At 41.2% G+C, this 24,813-nt stretch overlaps 1 protein-coding gene across 6 annotated transcripts in view; it reads right to left on the bottom strand.

The window, feature by feature from the left end:
* Window positions 1-8,985, bottom strand: part of PCNX2 (pecanex 2) — a 287,082-nt gene extending 278,097 nt beyond the window's left edge. For 5 of the 6 annotated variants that reach the window (XM_060107858.1, XM_060107868.1, XM_060107877.1 and 2 more), the window contains exon 1: window positions 8,815-8,985. In XM_060107858.1, the coding sequence (XP_059963841.1) occupies window positions 8,815-8,967 (153 nt within the window). In that variant the 5' untranslated portion in view covers window positions 8,968-8,985. Of the gene's footprint in view, window positions 1-7,825; window positions 7,856-8,814 lie in introns of those variants that run through there. The other variant, XM_060107889.1, reaches the window with a different exon arrangement.
* Window positions 8,986-24,813: the final 15,828 nt, after the last annotated feature.

Raw genomic sequence — 24,813 nt, forward strand, 5'->3', positions numbered from 1 at the left:
TATACAGATGGCCAACAGGCACATGAAAAGATGCTCGTCATTGCTACTTATTAGAGAAACACAAATTAAAACCATAAAGAGATTACCTGTCAGAATGACCATCATCAAAAAGTCCACAAATAACAAATGCTGGAGAGGATGTGGAGAAAAGGGAACTGTTGTACACTGTTGGTGAAAATGTAAATTCATGCATCCACTATGGAAAACAGTATGAAGGTTCCTCAAAAAACTAAAAATAGAACTACCATATGATCCAGCAATTCAATTCCTGGGTATATATCTGAAAAAAACAACTTGAAAAGATATATGCAGTCTAATGTTCATAGCAGCACTGTTTACAATAGCCAAGATACAGAAGCAATCTAAATGTCCATCAACGGATAAATGAATAAAGAAGATGTGGGGTGTGTGTGTGTGTGTATAATGGAATATTAGCCATAAAAAAATGAAATTCTGCCATTTGCAATAAGGTAGATGGACCTAAAGTGTACTACGCTTAGTGAAATAAGTCAGACAAAGAAAGACAAATACTGTATATCATTTTATGTGGAATCTGAAAAATAAAACGAATGTATATAGCAAAGCAGAAACAAACTCACAGACATAGAGAACAAACTAGTGGCTACCAGTAGGGAGAGGGAAGGGAAGGGGCAAGTTAAGGGTAGGGGATTAAGAGATACAAACAACTATGTGTAAAATAGATAAGCAACAAGGATATATTGTACGGCATAGGGAATTACAGCCATTATTTTGTAGTAACTTTTAATGGAATATAATCTGTAAAAATACTGAATCACTACACTGTACACCTGAAACTAAAATAAAATTGTAAATCAACTATACTTCTATTTTTAAAAATCTGGTTTGGACATAAATTAAATATTTAAATTCCACAAAGTGGAATACCATGCTGACCTTAAAAATAATGAAGAAGGGGCTTCCCTGGTGGCGCAGTGGTTGAGAATCTGCCTGCCAATGCAGGGGACACGGGTTCGAGCACTGGTCTGGGAAGATCCCACATGCCACGGAGCAACTAGGCCCGTGCACCACAACTACTGAGCCTGCGCGTCTGGAGCCTGTGCTCTGCAACAGGAGAGGCCGCGACAGTGAGAGGCCCACGCACCGCGATGAAGAGTGGCCCCCGCTCGCCACAACTAGAGAAAGCCCTCATGCAGAAATGAAGACCCAACACAGCCAAAAATAAATAAACAAATAAATAAAATTTTTTTAATAAATAAATAAATAATGAAGAAGACCTTTATGTAATGCTCTCCAAGAAAAAGTAGAAAAGGTAAAGTGGAAAAAACAAGGATATGTACAGATACATGGTTGCATACATATACAACAAAATAGTCAACTGAAAGTGTTGACCAAAGAGCCAATGTGGGATAGATATTAGATTTCAGTGCAACTTCTGGGACAAACCACATCCAGAAACTTCTACATGGGTTATGACAACGAATGAGATGACCCTAAAATCCCTCACCAAAAGCGAGGATGTAATAAGAGTCCAGAATGAGAGGACCTGTGAAAACTGTTGGAGGGGACCATGGTGTTCAGTGAGCCCTGTGTCTCTCTCCCCCATAGTCGAGAGGAAGGCTTCAGTGGGGCCACTCAAAGACTTATTAGGGGTCCCCAACAATTTGGGCAGGGAGTCTGATGTCTGGTTCTTCCCAGAAGAGCTAAAAGATGAGAGACTGGCTGGCTAGCTGCTCGGATGGAGGGATGAAGGACAAGTTGCTATGTTGGGGTTGACCTGTTCTCCCAGAGTCTGTTCGGGGACAGAATATGTGAGTGTTTGCATGGACCGTGTGCGCAAACATCCCAGGAGTTCGCTTTAGAGGTCCAAAAGGGCGCTGGAGCAGAGGAAAGCTGGGGTGGACCACCACATGCCAAGGAACTATGAAAGGAATAAGCAACCAGGTGGGATAGAGAGGCAGCAGCCCTCCTCCAAGACACTGTGGGTGGGAGAGCCCTGGAAAAGAGAACAGGGTCTCTGCAGGACACGTGGAAGGACCTCACCAGAGGGAGTCAGCTGGGAACGTGAGCCATGCTTCAAGAGCCGGGAGCCAACTTACCACCGTGCCTGTCAACAAAGCACTTTCCTGTTCTTCAGTGCCAAAGGCATCAGAACATTAGCCAGTGTGTGAGGGAAAAGAGTGAAAAAAGACCATGCCATCCTCATACCCCTTCCTGCTTGGATCACCATATGGAAACAGACATTCTGAAATCCCAGTCAAGTCTGTGCTTTGTTACTTAAAGCAACTAGAAGACTTTGTATTACCTGTGACCTGAAGTCCTGGGGCTTGCACATTTTTATCTAAGAGTAGAGAAAGAACTCCTCTACAGAGCAAATTGAAAGGGACAGTGGATGACAAAGAAGGCTGCTTTGGGATTAAACCTAGCAGCTCCACATCACACCTCCATTCACATGTGTATAAAATATCACTGGAAGAACACACGAGACTGTGTGTGGAGGTTGCCTCTTGAATGAGGTACTAGAGACAAGTGTGGGAGGAAAGTTAACTTTTCCTACATACTTCTTTGCACCTGTTCAGTTTCTGGATCTCTTCATGCCCATGTGCAGAAAATAGATGGTCCTATTGTGAAATTACCTGTATTCAATATGGAATGGCCAAGGGGGTACCAGCTCCAACTGCTTGGCCTCTAATTCTGGTTAGGTCACGACTAGCCATGGATCCTGAAGCTTCTTACCCAACCTCTCCATGCCAGTTTCATCAACTGTAAAATGGGAATAATGACAGTGCCTCTCTGGGTTACTGTGAGGAAGATATGCTTTAGTTCATGCCAAGCTCTTTTAACAGTGCCAGTCTATCTGTGCTCAGTGAGTGTTCGCTGTTATTATTACCTGTAGTAATAATAATAATGAATAATAATGATGATGTTAAAGGGGAAAATCCATCAGAAGAAAAGGTAAAAATCTGAATACCATTAAGAGCTAGTCCATTTTTTACTTTCATGGGACGTTGAAAAGAGATTAGAGTAGCTAAAATGGGAGTAAAGTTGGGTGGCTTGTAAAAGGAATCATCTGAGAGACCAAATGGTTAAAATTAGAAAACAATAATCATCTGATAAGTATCACCTTCCATATAAAATAAATCATACCATCCAGCAATCCCACTCCTGGGAATATACCCAGACAAAACTATAATTCAAAAAGATACATGCACCCCTATGTTCACAGCAGCACTGTTCACAACAGCCAAAACATGAAACAACTATATTTCAATTTTTAAAAAAAATTTAAGTAAATAAATAAATCACACCAAGCCTATTAAATAAAGTATTAGACATTACAATTGGAAAAATAACAGTATATCTAAGGAGAGCAGCATCCAAATAAAACTAGTCACTAACTGGGAGAAATTAAGGGAAGTGCCAGTGAGGTCAGAGACATAAATTTAACCACCAGAAAATTAGTCATGAACTTGCAATACGAGAACGGAAAGGAAAGGGAGAAAGGGTACTCTTTTTGGAGAGTGCTGCGGAGGCCGACATCCTAGAACAAGGCAGGTACCGGTTCTTTTGTCACAGACACAAAACACAACTGGCTGGCAGACAACCATGTGTCTAAATGGCAGAAGATGAGGAGAAGCAGAAGGAATTTTGCAGGAGGGTGGCAACATCACTCAAGAAAGGCCATATTGAAAAGAATGAAGACGACTGCCCTAGGATGCCCTAGGGAGGGGGATATCCCTGGTGAAAGTGCCTTCACCAGAAAAGCAAAGTTCCATGGAGCCAAGCCCTTCATACACACAGTCCAAACAACCAACTGCAGCAGTAAAAATTTTAAGACAACCGCATGGGATGGCATTCAGCCTGAGTCTGGAAGCCCACAGCCCAGGGAAGAATGCCTTCAAGCATCCCTAAGCTGCAGCCCTTGCACTTCGACCCCACTCTGTTTCAGACAGATGAGGGAAGGAGGAAGGAAATTCAGACATTCAAGTGGATTATGGGAAAGTGGGGAGCATCATGCATCTCAATGTGGGAATAAATAAGGTCCCCACAAGTAGAAGGACCAGACAATAAGCTTCTAGGAATCAAAGGAGACAAAGTATAGACCATGAGATTCAACAGCAGAAAAAGCCTTTCTTAGGAAGAAGCTGAATATGAGTGCTAGGATTAACCAGGGTGAGAGATACGCTTTTGGGACCAGCAATGTACCAAGCAGTCCAACAAAGTAACAACAATCAAACAGACCAGCCAGGCCTGCTGTGTCAGGTTATGCAGGTTGCATCCTGCACAAAGGCCTCCAGCTGACAGGGTCAAATGGTGGCTGAACTCCAGTCCCCAGGTCCTGAGCCAGGAAAAGGTTTGGACAGACCACCTTTTTGGAAAGGGTTTTGGACAGACCACCTTTCCATAATTCACATAAACTCATCTTCTATATTAGAAATAGGAGTGAAAAAAGGGGTGGCCAAAGACATACAAGACCTAAAGAAAAATATTCACGTACCCAAATGGTGAGTGGCCACAGACCGTGATAAAGAGTCACCAACTAGGTGTGACAATGACAGCTAGTGCGTGCAGAGCACCCACTGTATATCTGGCGCTACGCGGCCCCATGACAGGTAATCCCATTTCATTATAATTATAGCAATTAGAAATGATGTGGTTCTTATCAAAAAAGTCTCCAAGGCTAAATTAAAAAGCTGAACTGGAAACACAGCAAGTCTGGCTAACACACAAGAAAATCAGAGGAAACAAAAAGCTACAGCCATAAAATAAAGGACAGGTTTTCCGTGTGAAAATCATATATAACGTTGCCCCGCACGGGGTCTTGAAGAATGTGAAGGCTCCACCCCATTTTTTCCACTACTCAGGTTGACCTTACTACCACCAGGATGATCAGAACTTCCCTTGATGAGGGGTCACTGTTTCAGGGAGTTCAGATGCCCTCGTGCACAGCAGGTCAGCAGCGCAGTGCTCTGACAAGGCCACAGACCTGGAGACGCCAGGACCTCAGCTAAAATTCTGAATATCACTACTCTTACTTAGATGGCCTTGAGCAAATAACCCACTCCCTCTGGATCTCAGTTGCTTAAATCTATAAAGCGAAGCTCGCTATCCCCATTTTGCAGATGAGAAAACTGAGGCCCAGAGAAGTGAAGATACTTGCACAAGATCACACAATTGATAGGCAGTAGAGCAGGGACATCTTTTGACACTAGCCTGGTGCTGTCACAACTTCTTAAGGGTCAGAATCATGCCCGGATGCTCCTGTCCTAAAGCTCTACATGAATCTCTGTTGGTTATCTCAAAATAATAAGTACATGAACATGTGTAATAAATGAAAGGTTAAAACATCTCTAATGACAAATGCATCTTTCAGTTGATCCAAATTAAAAGTAGGCTGATATGGGACTTCCCTGGTGGTACAGTGGTTAAGACTCTGCGCTCCCAATGCAGGGGGGGCCACGTTCGATCCCTGGTCCGGGAACTAGATCTCACATGCATGCTGCAGCTAAGAAGCCAGTGAGCCACAACTAAGAGGCCCGCCTGCCACAACTAAGAGGCCCGCCTGCCACAACTAAGCAGCCCGCCTGCTGCAACTAAGACCCAGTGCAACCAAGTAAATAAATAATTTTTTTAAAGTAGACTGATAATAAAACAAAGTAAAACTCTTTCCAAATTATCTAAATAGACCTAATGTTTTTAGGTACGTACTTTTGAGCATTTCTCGAAAATATATAGCTTATAAATGCTAATAAATAACTTATTTTCCAACCAGACCTAAGTAAATGCGGGGGCTTAGAGATCAGTTTGCCTCAATAATTAATAATAAAATTTTAATTTACATATTCAAGGTCCCCATTAAATAAAAGGGTGGATTCTCCCTGCAGTGGAACTGCCTTGATTAAACATGTTTAATCAAATTGTGCAAAACCCAGAAAAGTTCAGGGCCCCTTAAATAACAGAACTTCAGCAAGCAGCCAGGGATCTTTTTGGACCAAGTTCTCATAAGTGGAACAAACTGAGAAAGATGTTAAAAATCACAGGCAGCACTGAAGTGCAGAAAAATATATTTAGGCATCAAAACCCAGAGAACAGAACCCTGCATTGGGGAAGAAGGGTCTTTTATTTCTAAGGTTATTTTCAGAGACCGGAAGACCAGAGCAAGAAAAGGACTACCTGCATTTTTTTTTAATAAGATAGGCTATATATTAAAAAGCAGCCATGTAATAAATGCACTCACATAAAATGGCTCTGTAATCGTTAAAAGCACACTGGCATAAAAATATAGAAATTTTAGTATAACTGGTTTGATGTAAGCATTAAAGTATTTAAGGTATCAGTTTTTTGCTTTCTAAACTCTTGAGATTTAGCCAAAAATTATTTTGAAATATCATTAAAGAGGAACTTAACTAAGGACAATTTCCTATTTACAAATATAAAGTAGAAATCAAGCTACTCAATGAAGCATAATTAGGCAGAAATTAAGGGTTCCGAGCATACGTGTACATCAAATCTTAAAAGGAGTTATGTAAAAATGAGCCCGTACTCATAAAAAAACATCTGCAGGGATATACATTAAAAGTTACTGGGGTTGTTGCTGAGGAGTGGGATTAGATCATTATCAGGAAATACTCAAAATATGTTGTGAAGTAGACAACCTAATGCTGGTTGGAAGAGAAAGACAGGCAGGTTGATTTTATTTCTACCAGTTTATTATGTGTGAGATCATTGTGAGCTAAATGCAGGGCACTTTGCTAGGTACAACAAGGAAAACCAAGATGAATCAACAAAATCAAAAACCATCCTCAAAAAATCAAAAAGCTCACGACCCAGGAGCAAAGGTAAATACATGTTCCAACAACGAAGTACAGAATTCAAAACGTGCCATAGTACTGACATGAAAAACAGAATGGTATTAGGGCAAGAGAGAAGAGAGATTAATTCTAGATAAGTGGGATCAGGGAAGCCTAGACAGAGATGGCCTTTCCAGTGGGCTTTCGATTTTGGCAAGTGAATGATGGGGAAAAAATAAAGTCAGTACTGAGAAGTACTTTCATGCATTCATTCAATCAACTGTTCATTAATTCATTCAGTTCTCTATTCATTAATTCATTCAATCCTCCTATGCACCCTATAAGGCAGGTACCCTTAGCCCTGCTTTACACGCCAGAAAGCTCAAGCTTGCTTGAGCTCACACAACCAGTAAGCAGAAGAACCAGGACTGAACCCAAGCTTGTGTTCCTCAACTCTCTGCTGCGCTGCCCCTCTAGACAAAGAGAAAACACTGGGCCCTATAGGCTAAGGAAACAGGATGAACAAGGTCCCAGAAGAAGAGGAAACTTAACATTTATTAAAAAGAAACCATTTATTAAAGGGTCTCTATGGATTAGCCACTGTATGAAGTGCTTTTTACATGAAATTTACTTATTTTTCCCATGAAATGGTCATTATCACATCTATTTTCAGGATGACAAAAGGAAGATTTAGATAGGTCAACTATCAGGTCAAACAGCTAATAAGTACCAAGATGGAAATTTACACCAGGTCTGAGTCCAATCCCAGGTCAAGCCAGAAAGATGGATAGCTTTAGGTGCTTATTTAATCCCCAAAACAACACTTCACATCTGGTCCTAGTGTTTTTCTCATTTCACAGGTAAGAAAATTTAAAAAATCAGATAAGGTCAAAGTAACTTGCCCAAGGTCAGAGAACTGGTAAGAGGTGAACCCAAAATTTAACGCAGGCAGCCTGACTTCAGAGCCAGAATTCTGATCCTGTGGCTAAACTACCAGAAAAACAATACATGGGATCCAAATCACAGACAACTTCTAATGTCAAACTGGGACTCTGTCAGTCATACAAACTCACTGAAGATTTTTGCTGTGGAGAACATGATCAAATTACGTTTTAGGAATAAAGACCTTCAATAGACATATCAAAATTAGATTCTTAACATTTAATATGACATGGAGCACCCTGCTTGTAGAGCTTCTCAAATAAGGTTAAACATTGTTTCAATAAGGTTTGTTTACCTAAGAAGGTCATCTGTGTAGCTACTCAGCAAGCACTCAACTGTGTAACCTCACTAAGGGTCAAATAAATTACATTAGATTTATCCATCATTACATTTTTCTACAGATTTCTTTACACAGTGATGTGGAAATTGAAAATTGAGTAACTGCCTTCCCAAAGCAAAACAAGAAAGGAGGAAAGGGGGTAAAAGATCAACAACGGAAACAGGTTTGCTTTTAACATTTCATTTTTGCCTTTTGGCTATCATGCACAGCAGCTTCTACCAAACATTACCACAAGGTACCCAGCCGAGGGGCCTGGGACTGTTCACATACAAAACAGGTTCAACCTTCCACAGCGACACGCAGAGTCTGACTCATCGGAACAGCTGGCATCAATTCTTTCTTTCTTTTTTTTTTTTTTTTTTGCGGTACGCGGGCCTCTCACTGTTGCGGCCTCTCCCGTTGCGGAGCACAGGCTCCGGACGCGCAGGCTCAGCGGCCATGGCTCACGGGCCCAGCCGCTCCGCGGCATGTGGGATCTTCCCGGACCGGGGCACGAACCAGTGTCCCCTGCATCGGCAGGCGGACTCTCAACCACTGCGCCACCAGGAAAGCCCTGGCATCAACTATTAATGAGTCCCAGAGCCCCCAAAGTCCTTCCTACTTCTTTTTCCTGCTGGAGAGCCCCTTCTCCTTTCCCTTTACTTTCTCTCTCCCAAATTCCTGAAGACCTTCCCCATCCCTCCTCTTAGGGAATCACTGCCAATCCTTTCCATCCCGAGGCAGACTCGGAGGTTTCCCCAGGGCTTGAACGCCGCCACTCACCAGGTGCAGAGCCAGGGGCAGCAGCAGCAAAAACAGCCACAGGTAGAGGTGGCAGCTGTTAGTGAACTTGCTCTGATCCGGGTCGTGGTACCAGCCCCCGGTGAGCGCGGCCCACACGCCCTGCCGAAGCAGCTGCAGCACCCGGGACGCCATGCCTGCGTCCCGGGGCTGGCGCGCGCCGCGCGGCCCGCTGCCAGCCGTCCGCCGCCCGGACGCCCTCAGCTTTAACACGCGGGCCTCGCGCGGCGTCACCGACGACGCCGACGCCGCCGCCGCCGCCGCTGCCGCCGCCGCCGCCCCCTCCAGCTCCTTCCGCCCCACGACCGAAGCTCCAACTGCTCTTCTGCCCGCACCCGCGAACCGCGGCGCCGGAGCCGGCTGCTGCCGCCGGGCAGGTGGACGCCATGTCCGAGGGAGGAAGGATTTTCCCATGATGCTCAGAGGCGGCTGCTGGGAGGATGCTCCAGAGGCTCCTCCCAGCGCCCGCCTAGAGTCACTCCCTCGGCCTTCCTTGGTGGAGGGCGGCGAGGGGGGCGCGAGGGTGAGAAGAATTTCTGAGTCCCTCCAGCCTCTTCTTTTACCTCTGGCAGCTCCCCCCTACCTTTTCACCTCATCCTCCTATTAGGGAACGTGCAAAGCTTAAAAATCAAAGGTGTTCTCGTGCAGAAGAGACAAACCAGGACATGGTCCTTTGCCTTTTCCTTTTTTTGCAGCCTGCACCAAAATAGTTATGTAACTCCAGCTCCTGTCACACTTCCCTCAATGTAATTTCTTGCCCTGAGCACTGCCTGCACAGCTTCATTCTCCTTAACTGACCTCTGACCCCAGACGTTCTACTAGCTAACCTCTACCTGTGCCCTTGACCCTGATCTTTTTCCCTCCCTGAACTTTTCTCCTCCTCCCTGCTGTTGTCCACCCTGGCAGTAACGAAAATAACCACCTTTCGGGAATAATTTCAGGACCCTCAGTTAGGCTACCTGCCTTTTTATATATTTCCTAGAACATAATCCCAGGCATCAATCGGGTATACTGTTGAGATAGGAAGACCCACTAGAAGGTATCACTGAACTAATAATTTTTAAGCTTTTATAGTAGAGAAATTTCAGATTCTCTTCTGAAAGCAGGTTTTCGACAGGGAAGAAATAAAGAAGAACTTGCTTTCTTAGAATGAGGAAAGGAAGCTCTCATTACTAGTAACTGATAACCTAAAGTAAATGAGCTTCATGTTGTTGCAGAGAGCAGGCTTTGGGACACGTGGAGATAAAAGGGAACACGTCTTCCTTAGGTATGAGCAGCATAAGCCTGTGTGAGTTAGGGCCTTTGGGGAAGAACAAGGATGAGAAAGATGCCATGATCCCCAAACATGCCTTTTCTGCATCATGCTTACCTCACCTGATATGTGCAGCTGTATATGCCCCAGCCATGCTCTGGTCTGCAGCAGCTTTTGCTCTTGGCTGCCTTAGGCAGGCCCAGTAAAGGCAGAAGCCTCCTTATGCGGAAATGAAACAAGGGGAGGGCCACCCTGAGGAGCAGGTCTGGGACGTGGAAGTCCAGTGTCATGCTGGTGTGTAAGCCTTCAGCTTTAACCACTCTTTAATCTACTCAGCACTCATCTGCAGGAATGACTAACCAAAATATAATAACACTGCTTTCTGTACTGAAAGAATCATCTTCTCAAAGGTACAGAGGATGCTTCTTTTTATATGGGCTCATCTCTTGAAACCTACCAGGCACTCTATACATGCTTAATGAATCAATAAATCAATCGATCGATCAACTCCACAGAAAAGACCCACATTAAAGGATTACTCTCATGTGCTTGGGTCCAGAAGAAATAGGTCCATTCTTGCACTGAAGGAGTGCCTTTATTCATTCTGATTATTCATTCATCCTTTATTCATGCCTGATTCATCGGAATATTTATTGAGCACCTTCTGTGTGCCAGGCATTTTGTTGAAGGAGAGAAAGCGAATATAAAAAATATATAGTCACTACCATGAAGGAGTTCGCAGACTACAAGGGGAGACAGGCAAATCAACAAAGACTTGCAATTAAATGTGCTGTATGCTACAATGGAATTGAATATATGTTTCCTCTTGGAGATGCCCATATGGAAGGCATACTGCTGGAAGGTACGTCCTGCCCACCATCCCTATGCTAGGAGCCACTTCAAGGATGCAGCCTTGAGAGAGTAATGTGTGGTTGAGACCATATGGACTGGATGCCTGACTGAGCCCCATTAAGGCCTCTATATTAACTCTTTAAGTTTCTGGTGGGCAGGCGTGGAGATCTACCTGTCTTGTGGCCACCCAAGACAAGCCTCGTATGTAAGTTCTCTTGCTTCTTAAACCTGACACCTACCAATCAGGAGTGGCTGCCTCTTTCTTCATCTCTTTCTTGGCTTCTTTTGGATGGATTATGTTTTATTATTGAAACTTTTTATATTACCTTGAAAGTCATAAACCTGTAAAGCTTTTTTTTGAAAAGAGGTCAGAAATATAAAGTAAGGTATTTCTTTATTTTTTAATTTATTCATTTTATTTATTTATCTTTGGCTGCGTTGGGTCTTTGTTGCTGCACGCGGGCTTTCTCTAGTTGCGATGAGCGGGGACTTCTCTTCGTTGCGGTGCGCAGGCTTTTCATTGTGGTGGCTTCTCTTGTTGTGGAGCACAGGCTCTAGGCACGTGGGCTTCAGTAGTTGTGGCATGTGGGCTCAGTAGTTGTGGCTCGCAGGTTCTAAAGTGCAGGCTCAGTAGTTGTGGCGCACGGGCTTAGTTGCTCTACGGCATGTGGGATCTTCCCGGACCAGGGCTCGAACCCGTGTCCCCTGAATTGGCAGGCGGATTCTTAACCACTGGGCCACCAGGAAAGTCCTAAAGTAAGGTATTTCTAATGGGGGTAGAATTATACAGTAGAGAGGATAACGTCAGGACGTGGAGGACACGTGGAGAAGGAGTACAGAGGAGTGCAGGAGTAGGGTAGGTCTTTCGTGTAGGAGTCAGAGGGGAAGCAGAGATTATTTATAATGATGCAGGGATTTCATAGAGCATCCATAAAGAATTTGGAGAGAGCAGAGAAAAGATAGGCTCATCCTCAGTCAGTAGGCATGAAGAAGTATGGAAATAAGGACAAGACTGCATTTAGGAAAAATTCCTAATGAATAGAATACTAACCCTTCACTCCAAGATCATTTGAGATTTTCCCAAATATGACTCATTCTGCCTAAGAGTAAACATATAATGTAAAACACATTTTTGGTTCTTTTAACTGCATATTATAACTCAAACAGTCAAGTTTGAAGTAGAAAACACCAGTTATTATTATTGTTGTTACTGTTGAAAAAAGTGAAGGAAAAAAGCAGAGTGGCCTTTACTCATTTGTAGCACTAGGTGGCACCAGAGCGCTGCATCAGATGCAGTAAAATAGAGCCCGTGGCTGACACAGCAAAGCAAGAAAAGACTTTAAACAAGGGTGAATTCAATACTCTGGAAAGCTTGCCTCCAAAATGACACTTCTTCTTTCACCCGATTAGTTTGTTCATGTCTTCTGAAGGCCACTGTGGCCTTTATTTATCTAAAACAATTTTTTAACCTTATATACAAATTAGTGTCCCTGAAGAACAGAATAGAAATAGGACCCAAAGTATATTCTAAAATCTAATTTTAAAACTTTTCAGGAATAAAAGAGGACTTTACCTAAACATTAAAAGGGTGCATCATGCCCCTACCCCCAAAATGACAAAAAAAAATGAACATTAAGATAGATCCTAGGGCAACTGACATCTCCAATCAGAGCAGGACCTTGGTGAACTCACTCTCCCACAAAAGCAATGAAAATACAGGGAGAGCAACTAAGAACAATCATTTCATAACCCTAAAAATTAACCAAAGCCATAGATTGAACTGCAAATCATCCATCCAAGAGGAACTATTGAACTTAGGTAAGACAGTAGGGTCTGTGACATTTTAACAGGGGCTATTCTCACCTTTCCTCCATCCCAAGCTCAGTGACCCACCCTACAGAACCCTATGAAAAGATAAAAGGGTTTCTTTAGGCTGAAATTAAACAACACTAGACAATAACTCCAATCCACACAAAGCAATAACGAGCACCCCGTAAAGGTAACTATGCAAGTACATATAAAAATAGTACAAATATATATATATTTTTTTTTTTTTTTTTTTTTTTTTTTTTTTTGCGGTACGCGGGCCTCTTACTGCTGTGGCCTCTCCCGTTGTGGAGCACAGGCTCTGGACGCGCAGGCTCAGCGGCCATGGCCCACGGGCCCAGCCGCTCCGCGGCATGTGGGATCTCCCCGGACCAGGGCACGAACCCGCGTCCCCTGCATCGGCAGGCGGACTCTCAAACACTGCACCACCAGGGAAGCCCACAAATATATTTTTGTTTATAACCCCTCTATTCTTATATCTGCTTGTAAACACAACTGCATAATGCAAGAATTCCTGTCCAGTTATTCTTTTAATAAGCAAGATATACATTTTTATTCTGTGAAGTGACTAAATTTTGGGAGTTTACTTGTTACTGCAGCACAACCTACCCTAACACAGAAATTATTACCTTGAAATAGTGTACAAATGTAATAAAACCTAAAATAGTTTGCATTGGCTTAGCAGCTGTTGAGCAAGTGAGGAGCAAGGAAACATCTTGCAGGCTGGAAAGATGGAGACCCAAGTTATGCAGCATTAAATTATTTGGTAAAAGTGTCCTCTTCAGGGACTCAGATGACCTACCAACAGCTACTGAGCCTATGACTCCGGAGAAAAAATTGGGAAAGAAAAAAAGAAAGAATGTGTGTGCACATTGACTGTTCCTGGTTCCATTTAGCAAAAAATAACTGAATGATTTCAAAGCAGAACACCAGGGCCCTGAATGGCCTCAGCATGGCGTAGCTGATTCACCAGCCTAAATGCCTGCTTCTTACTTGGAAATAAATTACAATAGAAATAAATTAATTTCTATTGTGTTGTTACCAAAATGGGGGATCCATTTGCTACTGCAGCTTAGCCTACCCTAATTAATACAAGAAACAGTGCAAATAAATTAAGCATTGAACCCAAGGAAAAGAATAACAACAACAAACCCAAGGAAAGCAGATGGAAAATAGTAATGAGTATAAATGCAGAGATTAATCATTAGAAAAAAGAAAAATAATAGAACTAATAAATACAAAAACACAAAAATTTTGTTAGGGGAAGGGCAATAAAATAGATAAATCAGTAGCTCATCTGAACAGAAGCAAAGGTAGAAAGCATAAATAGGCAAAAAGGAGAAAACAATAGAAAAGAAAGAAATTTAAATAATCATAAGAGAATACTTTGCTACAGAGTATGTAAATAAATGTGGGAACCTAGGTGAAATGGGTAATTATCTAGAAAACTTAAATTACCAAATCTCACCCCAGAAGAGAGAAACTCTAAAGCAAACAATGACCTTATGGAAGAAATAGAGACTATTATAAAAATGGTACACATTCCAGAAGCACTAGACCCAAACTCTTGCAAAGCAGATTTGTACATAAACTTTTATGATACAGGTAATTCCAGTGTAATTTAAACTGTTTCAGAACACTGAAAAAGAAGAAAGACATTTCCAAATCCTTTACATGAAGATAACATAACATACATTCCAAAAATCAAATAAAATGTCATAACTATACCCAATCATGAGTATGAATATTCATGCAAAAATCCAAATGAAATATTAGCAAAGTGAATGCAGCAACACATAAAAACCAAAGGGAGATTCATTCCAGGAATACAAAGATGATTCATAACCTAAAGGGTACCCATTAAAGGAGGTAAATTTAGGATGTCCATTATCAAAATCATTATTTCATGTGGTCTGGGAACACTGATCAAAGTATTAGAGAAGATATCCACATGACGAAAACCTTAAAGAGCTATCAAAAGACACAAGCAAACAAAAATACTAAACAAATGGAAGGGCATAGAAAGTTGTGAGCCTAAAAGATTCAATGTTACAAAGTCTTGGTGAATTAGTTTGCAACCCCTAACATAATCTCAGTTTAGGAAACCCAAAAGAACAAACTAAAACCACACACCACAACAGGGATGAATCTTAACAAATACAAGCTTACTGAGCACCATAAACTCAGAAGAGTACACACAATATGATTCTATTTCTAAAAAATTTGAAGAGAGGGAAACCTAATTTATGCTGTCAGGACAGTGACTGGAAGGAAGAGCAAGGAGTTCCTGGGTTTCTACTGGTGCTCTGTTTCTTGATCTGGGTGCTGCTTACACATATGATGTTAGTTTGTGTCCCGTAGAGATAAATAAGAAGAATTGCCAGGAAAATTCTGGAAACAAATATTAATGAGGAGGATTAGCCCTAACCAATACTATAATATTGTGTTCCTACGGCACAAGTAGACACAAATGTCAGTGAGCTAGAAGGATGGAGGGGGGTCGGGGGGGAACACTAAATGAAAACTTATGGAAAATCATTTTCAAGAATTAAGGAAGTCTTTTCTACTATGACCTGGAATCCATAAAGGAAAAGATTCAACTACATAGAAGTGAAAAGAAAAAAGAAAACATCTTCATTAAAAAAAAAATCACAGATAAACCATAATGGAAAAGAATATTAAAAAATTGTATGTATATGTATAACTGAATCACTTTTCTGTACAAGAGAAATGAACACATTGTAAATCAACTATACTTCAGTTAAATAAATAAATAAAAATAGTGTTCAACAACAGCAAAAAAAAATCCCACAAAGAGAAAAAAATCTAGACACACCAGTAAAAATATGTGCACCTAATATTTAAGTCATATAGATAAGTCATTTAATACACACAGACCTCCTAAAAATCAACAAGAAATAAGACAAGACCAACCAAAAATGGACAAAGGGAAAGAACAGATAGTTCACAGAAAGGTTAATTCAAATGACTCAAATGTCTGAAAAGATGTCAGCCTCAGTCACAGTAAGAAAATATTTTTTAAAATATGGCTGCAAAAATAATTAGAACACACACACATAGCAGATTTTCTACCTTCTTTCTAGATGGGTTCTAAACATGGAAAATATTAAAAGATGGAGACAACTAGTCAAGGGAATAATAAACTGCTAAAAGAATATTAGTTTCACTTGAAAAAGCAGACTTAGAATCCATCAAAGTAGGAAAAATAAGGTTTCCAGTACCAAACAATATTAAGGAAAGTCAATATCCAGTATAAGTGGAAGCTGGGGCTCAGATTCTACCTGTTGAATATACCATAATTCGTTAATTTTTTTTAAGATGTTAAATGTCTAATCTTTGAGAGGCTGCATTTTTTAATGGTATTCTTACTGTTATTATAGAAAACCAGTTTGCCCAAGAGCATTATTAGACAAGAAAATCCTCCCTGAAATAGATACTCCCTGGAGGATTTCCCTCACTGAACCCTCAGCTCTATCAAATGACTTGAGAAAAGATTAAGAAGACTTCAAATAATCCTGTACGTAGCAACCACAAAACAATACTTGACATTTACAGGACACATTTCAGTTTTCAAAGTACTTCACATTCATCAGCTCCTTCAGGATAATCAAACCAACCTAAAAAGTAACAATAACACCCAGAAAATCAGGAAGTTCACATGATGACACAGATGCCGTGGCTTTAGGCCCTGGAAATTCTTACAGAAATTAAAACTAACACTGTGGCAGGAGAAATCGTGGCAGCAGGAATGGATGGAAGCAGCGTACTTATAACTGGTATGTTCCACCCTTGTGTTTAAAGGAAGAAAAGGTCAGCTGGGTTGATTTAAGAGTTCTGAAGAAATTTCAGCAGAGATTTAAAAAGACTTAGAGAAAGAGATTACTTCATGAAAGAACCTTGAACCATGTAGATCAGTGCTGAATTAGCATATGCTGAAAGCAGTAATTAAGAAAAAAATTCTTGGATTTATTTAGTGTTTTTCTTCTAAGAATTTCAGAAGAGCTGTTTAATTTTGTTATCATTAATTCTCATGGTACTCATCGTATTCTTAAGTGAGTATGTTACTATTCCTCTAATTTTATATGTAGATTAAAAAATTGGGCTGTTGAAACCAAAGCTCAAGGTCTCTAAAAAGGTCAGTGGTGTAAATTTGTTGTGTGTCTCAGTCTATTTTAGGAAGGTTAGACCCCCAAGATAGATCTGATGTGCAGGAAACCATCATTTCCATAGAATGAATACCTTAAAAGAGCACAACAGAGTAAATTTGTTCAGAGTAGAAAAGTCAGCTCACAAAAACAGGCCCATGAGTCTGTGAGCCATGAGTCCAAGAATTAGACATTCTGATCAAGAACATGAACTTACTGTATGTTTGTGGGTTTTTTTGTTTTTTTTTTTTTGCGGTACGTGGGCCTCTCACTGTTGTGGCCTCTCCCGTTGCGGAGCACAGGCTCCGGACGCGCAGGCTCAGCGGCCATGGCTCACGGGCCCAGCCGCTCCGTGGCATGTGGGATCTTCCCGGACTGGGGCACGAACCCGTGTTCCCTGCATCGGCAGGCGGACTCTCAACCACTGCGCCACCAGGGAAGCCCTTACTGTATGTTTTGTAATGTAACTAGCAAGCTGATGGCACTAAATAAAAATGAAACATAGCCAAGTATAAACCCATTAGCCTATGGTTTATTCGCTACAATCTTAGGAGGATGAGTTGCTCTTTTTTTTTTTAATCATCTTTGTCCTCTGTGTTCTCTGTTTAATATTTCTAGCAGTTTATGAAGAATTAGTCATTATATTTGAAGAGTCTAGTAAATTACAAATAAAAGAAAGCTAATTCTGATAGGACAGAATGTACAAAAATGGCAACTCAGAACAGAATGGCGACCTTCCTATCTCAGGTCCAAGGTCATGAGCTTTGTAGCTTTCCTTTAGAAGGGATATCGTAAAGAGTTTTAAAAAGACCTTGGCTTTCTGAAACCACTCAGGTTTTTACATTGTTGTATTATTCAATGAAGTAGTTCATTGTGCATCTGAGCAGCCCTGACTGGAATCTGTAACTTTAAGCGTGGACAGGCAAGGGGCCAGTCCTGTCCAGTGATTAAAGTTACAGAAATTCTAAAAATCATGATGACTCTGTCCAAAGCTGAAAGCCAGCTGAAACTTTGGGAATAAACAGCAACCTGACACACAGACTGAATTCAAAGCTTCAACACTTAGAGAACACGCCAATAAGTGTTAACTTATTATAATTGATGAATCGTCATCGTCATTGTCATCATTGTTATTATTATTCATTTAACCCCTCTTTAAACCACATCTTTAAACTCATGAAAAGGAAGCCAGAGAACTGGATTATAGCACAGGGAACCATATGCAATATCCTGTGATAAACCATAATGAAAAAGAATATACATAACTGAATCACTTTGCTGTACAGCAGAAATGAACACAACATTGTAAATCAACTGTACTTCAATAAAAAATAAAGTAGTCTAAGTAAAAAACAAAACAACAACAACAAAAAGTACTCCATGCTGCCTTTTGCTCACCACACTCACTTATAACTCCGCAGCTACAACATTGAGGTAATGAGCTGGGCCTTCCCCTGACAACAGGAAAGTCAAAGTACATTGTGAACTCTTTTGTGGTATTTGCTCACCTAATCTTTCTCCAGATAATTGCTTGTCCAGTCCTTTCTCTCCGTCAAGTTTTTGCTCAAATCTCTCCTTCTCAACGAGGCCATCCTGTCTGCACTGTTGACCACCACAAAATGCCCCAGTTCACTCCACCTTAGCCCCCATTCCTGATGCATCTTTTCTTGCTCTCCTTTTTATTTTTACACAGTATTTATCAAATTCTAATATGCAATGTAATTTGCATATTTATTCTATTTCCCACCTACTGCCTTTAAAATATAAGTTCCATGATAAAAGAGAGCTTTCTTTGTTTTGTTCACCTTAATATCCCAAGTACCTAGATTACTGCCTGACACTCAAAAAAAAAAAAAAAAAGGATGTTGAAAGATGAACCCAGTTTTCCCATATATTCTGTTCTATCACTATTGCAAACTATCTCTATTATTACTTGGCTTTATTGTGGCATGGTCCATGATGAATGAATATCAAAAATACTGGTTAATAAATAAAGTTAGTAAATAAATAAAAGTTAATAAATAATAATAAAAATTACTTGCAAATATGTATAATTTGGTTTACTAAAAAAGCATTATGTTGGGCTTCCCTGGTGGCGCGGTGGTTGAGAGTCCGCCTGCCGATGCAGGGGACGCGGGTTCGTGCCCCGGTCCGGGAGGATCCCACATGCCGCGGAGAGGCTGGGCCCGTGGGCCATGGCCGCTGAGCCTGTGCATCTGGAGCCTGTGCTCCGCAACGGCAGAGGCCACAACAGTGAAAGGCCCGCGTATTCCAAAGAAAAACAAACAAAAAAAGCATTATGTTTTATGATGTCATATGCCCAAGACCCTTGAAAATTACCATCCCAACTTTTAATTCTGAACACCCTGTGAAAATTTTAGAATTTTTCTGGCAGGTGAAATTGATCTTGTATGGGAAAATATACCAAATGGAAGCCAAAAAAAAAGGATAAATATGCTTTCTGTTGAATTTTCCATTCTAATGGCTCCTCTATGCATAGTAATGAATATTAAAATAATACAAGCTAACATTTATTAGCACTAATTAAGTGCTATGCTTTAATATACTAGCTCAATGAATCTTCAGAACAACACCACAGGGCAGATGTTGTTGTTCTACCATTTTGCAGAGACAGTGGAAAAACATTTAGAGTCATGTAACAAGTAATAACAAAGTCAAGATTGGAACCCAGGACTGTCTGCAGACTCTTGCTGTTATACCAAATTATACCACATTGGTGAAATACCACACACACACACACACACACACACACACACATACCATTTCCCAAATATAATCCAAGGTAAATAATTCATGACAGCTGGCATTTCCAAAGTTCCAGGGCATCAATCAAAATGCTTTTTGTCTTAAAAAGTTTGAGCAATTCCATTGAACTGTTAATCTTCCTAATATACTGTTTTACACCTAGAAGTATGAAGGTCTGATAAAAGTAACTAAAAATTCTAAGAACTATCTTTTTATCCGGAAGATTGTTCCATGTCTTAAAGAATTTACACATAGTTTTTGAGGGAAATATTTTTCCTCACCCCTCTCTCTCACCCCTCCAGGGTTTCTCATCTCTCCTCATGTCCAGACACTCCGCTCATTTTTTAAGTCCTTTCTAATCTGGCTTCCCTCCTCAGCTTTTCTCCAGAAAATATTCTTTCCTGTCGTTGAGTCATGACAATAGCCTGTGAACACCAAAATCCTTGTCCTTTCTTCCTTATGCTTTCTTCTTCATCCTCTTACGATCCTGTCTTTACCATCCATTTGTTTACCCCACCAACCCTGAAAGTTCTCTCTCCTCTGTTACACCATCTCACCGTGAGGGTGACCATCCTGGGATTTTAGACTTGAGTGGCCTGTGTCGGGAACCTGGGACAGTTGGTCACCTTGTACGTCACCCTCTTTCTCACAGATCCCCACTGCCTTTCAACTGCTCTACTGTTCCACACACTCCAAGCAGTATGTCCCTCTCACATTGCTATTTCCTCCTATTTGTTAATCTTGACTCTCTAAGATCCTGGATGGCAAGGGCAGCTCTAGATTAATTTTCCCCATCTCCACTTTCTTACTCTTTATTTTTTTCACTATAAATTGTCTCCCTGCGCACAACTAAAGCTGATTTTTAAAAAAACTTTATTTTTATTTATTTAGTTTTGGCTGCATTGGGTCTTCATTGCTGCGCGCGGGCTTTCTCTAGTTGTGGCGAGCAGGGGCTACTCTTCGTTGCGGTGCGTGGGTTTCTCATTGTGGTGGTTTCTCTTGCTGCGGAGCATGGGCTCTAGGCGCTCAGGCTTCAGTAGTTGTGGCCCGTGGGCTCTAGAGTGCAGGCTCAGTAGTTGTGGCACACGGGCTTAGTTGCTCTGAGACATGTGGGATTCTTCCCCAACCAGGGCTTGAACCTATGTCCCCTGCATTGGCAGGCGGATTCTTAACCACTGTGCCACCAGGGAAGTCCCTTAATAAAATTTTTACTGCTTTGTCAAGGACATTTCAAAATGAACACAGCATTTTTTTTTAACTGCAGTGTGAAACATTGAAGAATACAATCATTATTCATGCAATTCAGTACCACTACCTTGATTTCACACCATTGCTTTCACACCATCAGTGCAAATGTCAACACAGTGAAAAAAGCAAATAATACTTTAGTGTAATTATGAAAATAATTTTAGTGTAATTATGAAAATAATTTTGACCTTGTAGACCTCCTGAGATGGTCTCAGGGATCTCTTGGGGCCCACAGACCATGCTTTGAGAACTGCTGAGCTAAGATAATAGAGGCAGTGGTAATTAATTACAGTAAGATTCCCAAAGAGGTGATTCTTTTTTTTAATTTATTTATCTTTTATTGAAGAACAGTTAATTTACAATGTTTCATGTGTACAGCAAAGTGATTCAGTTATATATACATATATAAATATATATATACATTATATATTCTTTTTTTAGATTCTTTTCCATTGTAGGTTATTATAAGATATTGAATATAGTTCCCTGTACTATATAGTAGGTCCTTGTTGTTTATCTCTTTTATATATAGTAGTATGTATCTGTTAATCCCATACTCCTAATTTATCCCCCCTTTCTGTTTGGTAACCATAAGTTTGTTTTCTAATTCTGTGAGTTTATTTCTGTTTTGTAAATAAGTTCATTTGTATCATTTTTTTAAGATTCCACATGTAAGTGATATCATATGATATTTGTCTTTCTCTGACTTACTTCACTTAGTATGATAATCTCTAGGTCCATCCATGTTGCTGCAAGTGGCATTATTTCATTCCTTTTTATGGCTGAGTAATATTCCATTGTATATAGGTACCACACCTTCTTTACCCATTCATCTGTTAATGGACATTTAGGTTGCTTCCATGTTTTGGCTGTTGTAAATAGTGCTGCTCTGAACACTGGGGTACATATATCTTTTGCAATTAGAGTTTTTGTCTTTTCCAGATATATGCCCAGGACTGGGATTCCTGGATCATATGGTAGCTCTATTTTTAGTCTTTTAAGGCCACTGTTCTCCATAAGGGCCCCACCAATTTACATTCTCACGAGCAATGTAGGAGGGCTTCCTTTTCTCCACACCTTCTCCAGCATTTATTATTTGTGGACTTTTTGATGATGGTCATTCTGACCAGTGTGAGGTGATACCTCATTATAGTTTTGATTTGTATTTCTCTAAAAATTAGTGATGTTGAACATCTTTTCACGTGCCTGTGGGCCATCTGTATGTCAAGAAGGTGATTCTTAAGGGTTGGTTCTCCTTCTAGAACCAGCATTTTTTTCTTTTTTTTTTTTTTGCGGTACGCGGGCCTCTCACTGTTGTGGCCTCTGCCGTTGTGGAGCACAGGCTCCGGACACGCAGGCTCAGCAGCCATGGCTCACGGGCCCGGCCGCTCCACAGCATGTGGGATCTTCCCAGACCGGGGCACGAACCCGTGTCCCCTGCATCGGCAGGCGGACTCCCAACCACTGCGCCACCAGGGAAGCCCTAGAACCAGCATTTTTTTTGTCTGGGCTGGGTCTTCGTTGCTGCACATGGGCTTTTTTCTTTAGTTGCGGCGAGTGGGGGCTACTCTTTGTTGCGGTGTGCAGGCTTCTCATTGCGGTGGCTTCTCTTGTTGCGGAGCATGGGCTCTAGGCACGTGGGCTTCATTAGTTGTGGCATGCAGGCTCAGTAGTTGTGGCACATGGGCTTAATTGCTCCACAGCGTGTGGGATCTTCCCGGACCAGGGCTCGAACCCGTGTTCCCTACATTAGCAGGCGGATTCTTAACCACTGCGTCACCAGGGAAGTCCCCACAACTTTTTTCTTTGAAGAGAGCAAATCCATATGGCCATTCCCTCTGTTTTCACTAACACCAACCTGTTACCTCTTTGTCTGATTCTTTAAAGTCTTCCCCCTTGGTTCTTATTTTTATCAACTTCTATTTAAATATATTTGTCACTCCTGTTCTGTCTTCATACTCTGTTCTTCTTTTGTTACTATCTTCCTGGTGGAATGAGCAGGGCCAGACAGAGTGGGCGTGGCTACAGCACTCACCTCTGAGTAGCACAGGACACCTATGCTACTTCCCCAGCTGTAAGATTCAGAGGGTTAAAAAAAACAGATGTGAAAGTAACAAATGATGAATTTTAGGAATAATCAAGCACAGACAGACTCCCTGCCAGGAGAGTTTCCTGCTCAGAGGTCCCAAATGGGGAAAAGGTCCCAGGGGATCGCACTGCTGGAGGTTCAAGGGGGGGTCCACTGGATGAGCCTCTGAATCGTGGTGTGGAGAGTGATAACCATTTGGTACCCCTCTTTGTATCAGGTGTGTGAGCCAAGCAAGGGGTCAAGTTTAGCTAATTTAGAAGGCCCTGAGGACGGATCCCTCTGGAACTTGATAGGCTTGAGGTCCTGGAAGGCAGCAGAGAGTCCTTGACGGGCAGGAAGAGTCTGCCAGGTTGGATGTCTGCCAGCTGTGGACAGGGCTTCTAATGCAGAAGCACACACTGGGTCCCCCTGCTCTCTATGTGGCCCGAATAGTTAATGTCAAGTGTTTGACATTGGCTTAGAGGATTACTTCCAAAACTCCGTTGCCACCATAAATGTTCTCCTTTCTGATCTCCTGATTCTCTGACATTCCTACTCTATGACTAGTTGTCCCCAAATCATCCCAAATACAACATGACCAAAAAAAAAAGCCTTCTCCCTAAACTATTCCCTAGGTCATTTAACATCATTACCATCCACCTAATTGCTTAAGCTAGAAACCTGGGTGGGGTTATCTTGAACATTTCCCACAAACCCTTATCCACAATTCTAGAACCCAAAAAGCTCTGAAAACCAAAACTCATCTTGTAAGGTGGCCCCCAAACTCATGTGGTAACAAAACTTGCAACCTGGGGCTATCTGTGGCCAACCATACATGTAAATACTAGAAAAACAAAATAATTAGAAACTAGGTTTGCTAAAGGGGCTGATCAGAGGAACTGCTTGCTCTCTTCATTGGAAAGGGTATTAATAATAAGAGCTAATATTTTTTTCTCAGTGTAATTATCCATTCCCAGCCTCATTCCCCAAATGATTTGAGGGGGGCTTAAAAAGTTAAAAAGTTAAATGCACAGCATCTGCACCAAAGATACCCTGATAAATAATGCCTAGTTTACTGCCTTAATGGCCTGTCACTCACACCCTGATGTGGTGATACTGTTAGATCATTACACACAGGGTGACCAGCTCATCCTGGCAGCTTTTTTTTTTTTAAATTGAAGTATGATTTACAATGATATGTTAGTTTCAGGTGTGCAGCCAAGTGAGCTATATATATATATGTTTACATATACATATATATATATATATATATATATATATATATATATATATATATATATATATATGCATTCCCTTTCAGACGCTCTTACAGGCAATCACAAAATACTGAGTACAGTTCTCTGTGCTACACAGTAGGTCCCTGCTGGTTATCTACTTCACATATAGCAATGTGTATATGCCAATCCCAAGCTCCCAGTCTATCCCTCCTTCCCACCACCACCCCGGGCAACCACAAGTTTGTCTTCTATGCCTATGTGTCTATTTCTGTTTTATATATTAATTCATTTGTATCTCTTTTTTTTTAAGATTCCACTTACAAGTGATATCATGTGGTATTTGTCTTTCTCTCTCTGGCTTACTTCACTTAATATGATGATTCCTAGGTCCATCCATGTTGCTGCATATGGTATTATTGCATTCTTTTTTATGGCTAATATCCCATTGTACATATATACCACAATAAGAGCTAATATTTACTGAGAACTTACTACGTGCTAAGCACCTTCGCAAGCCTTTCCATCTATTAATTTATTTAATCTTCCCAACTAGCCTATGAGGTA

Source organism: Mesoplodon densirostris, chromosome 1 (genome assembly GCF_025265405.1).
Source record: "Mesoplodon densirostris isolate mMesDen1 chromosome 1, mMesDen1 primary haplotype, whole genome shotgun sequence".
In the NCBI taxonomy this organism is placed as follows: Eukaryota; Metazoa; Chordata; class Mammalia; order Artiodactyla; family Ziphiidae; genus Mesoplodon; species Mesoplodon densirostris.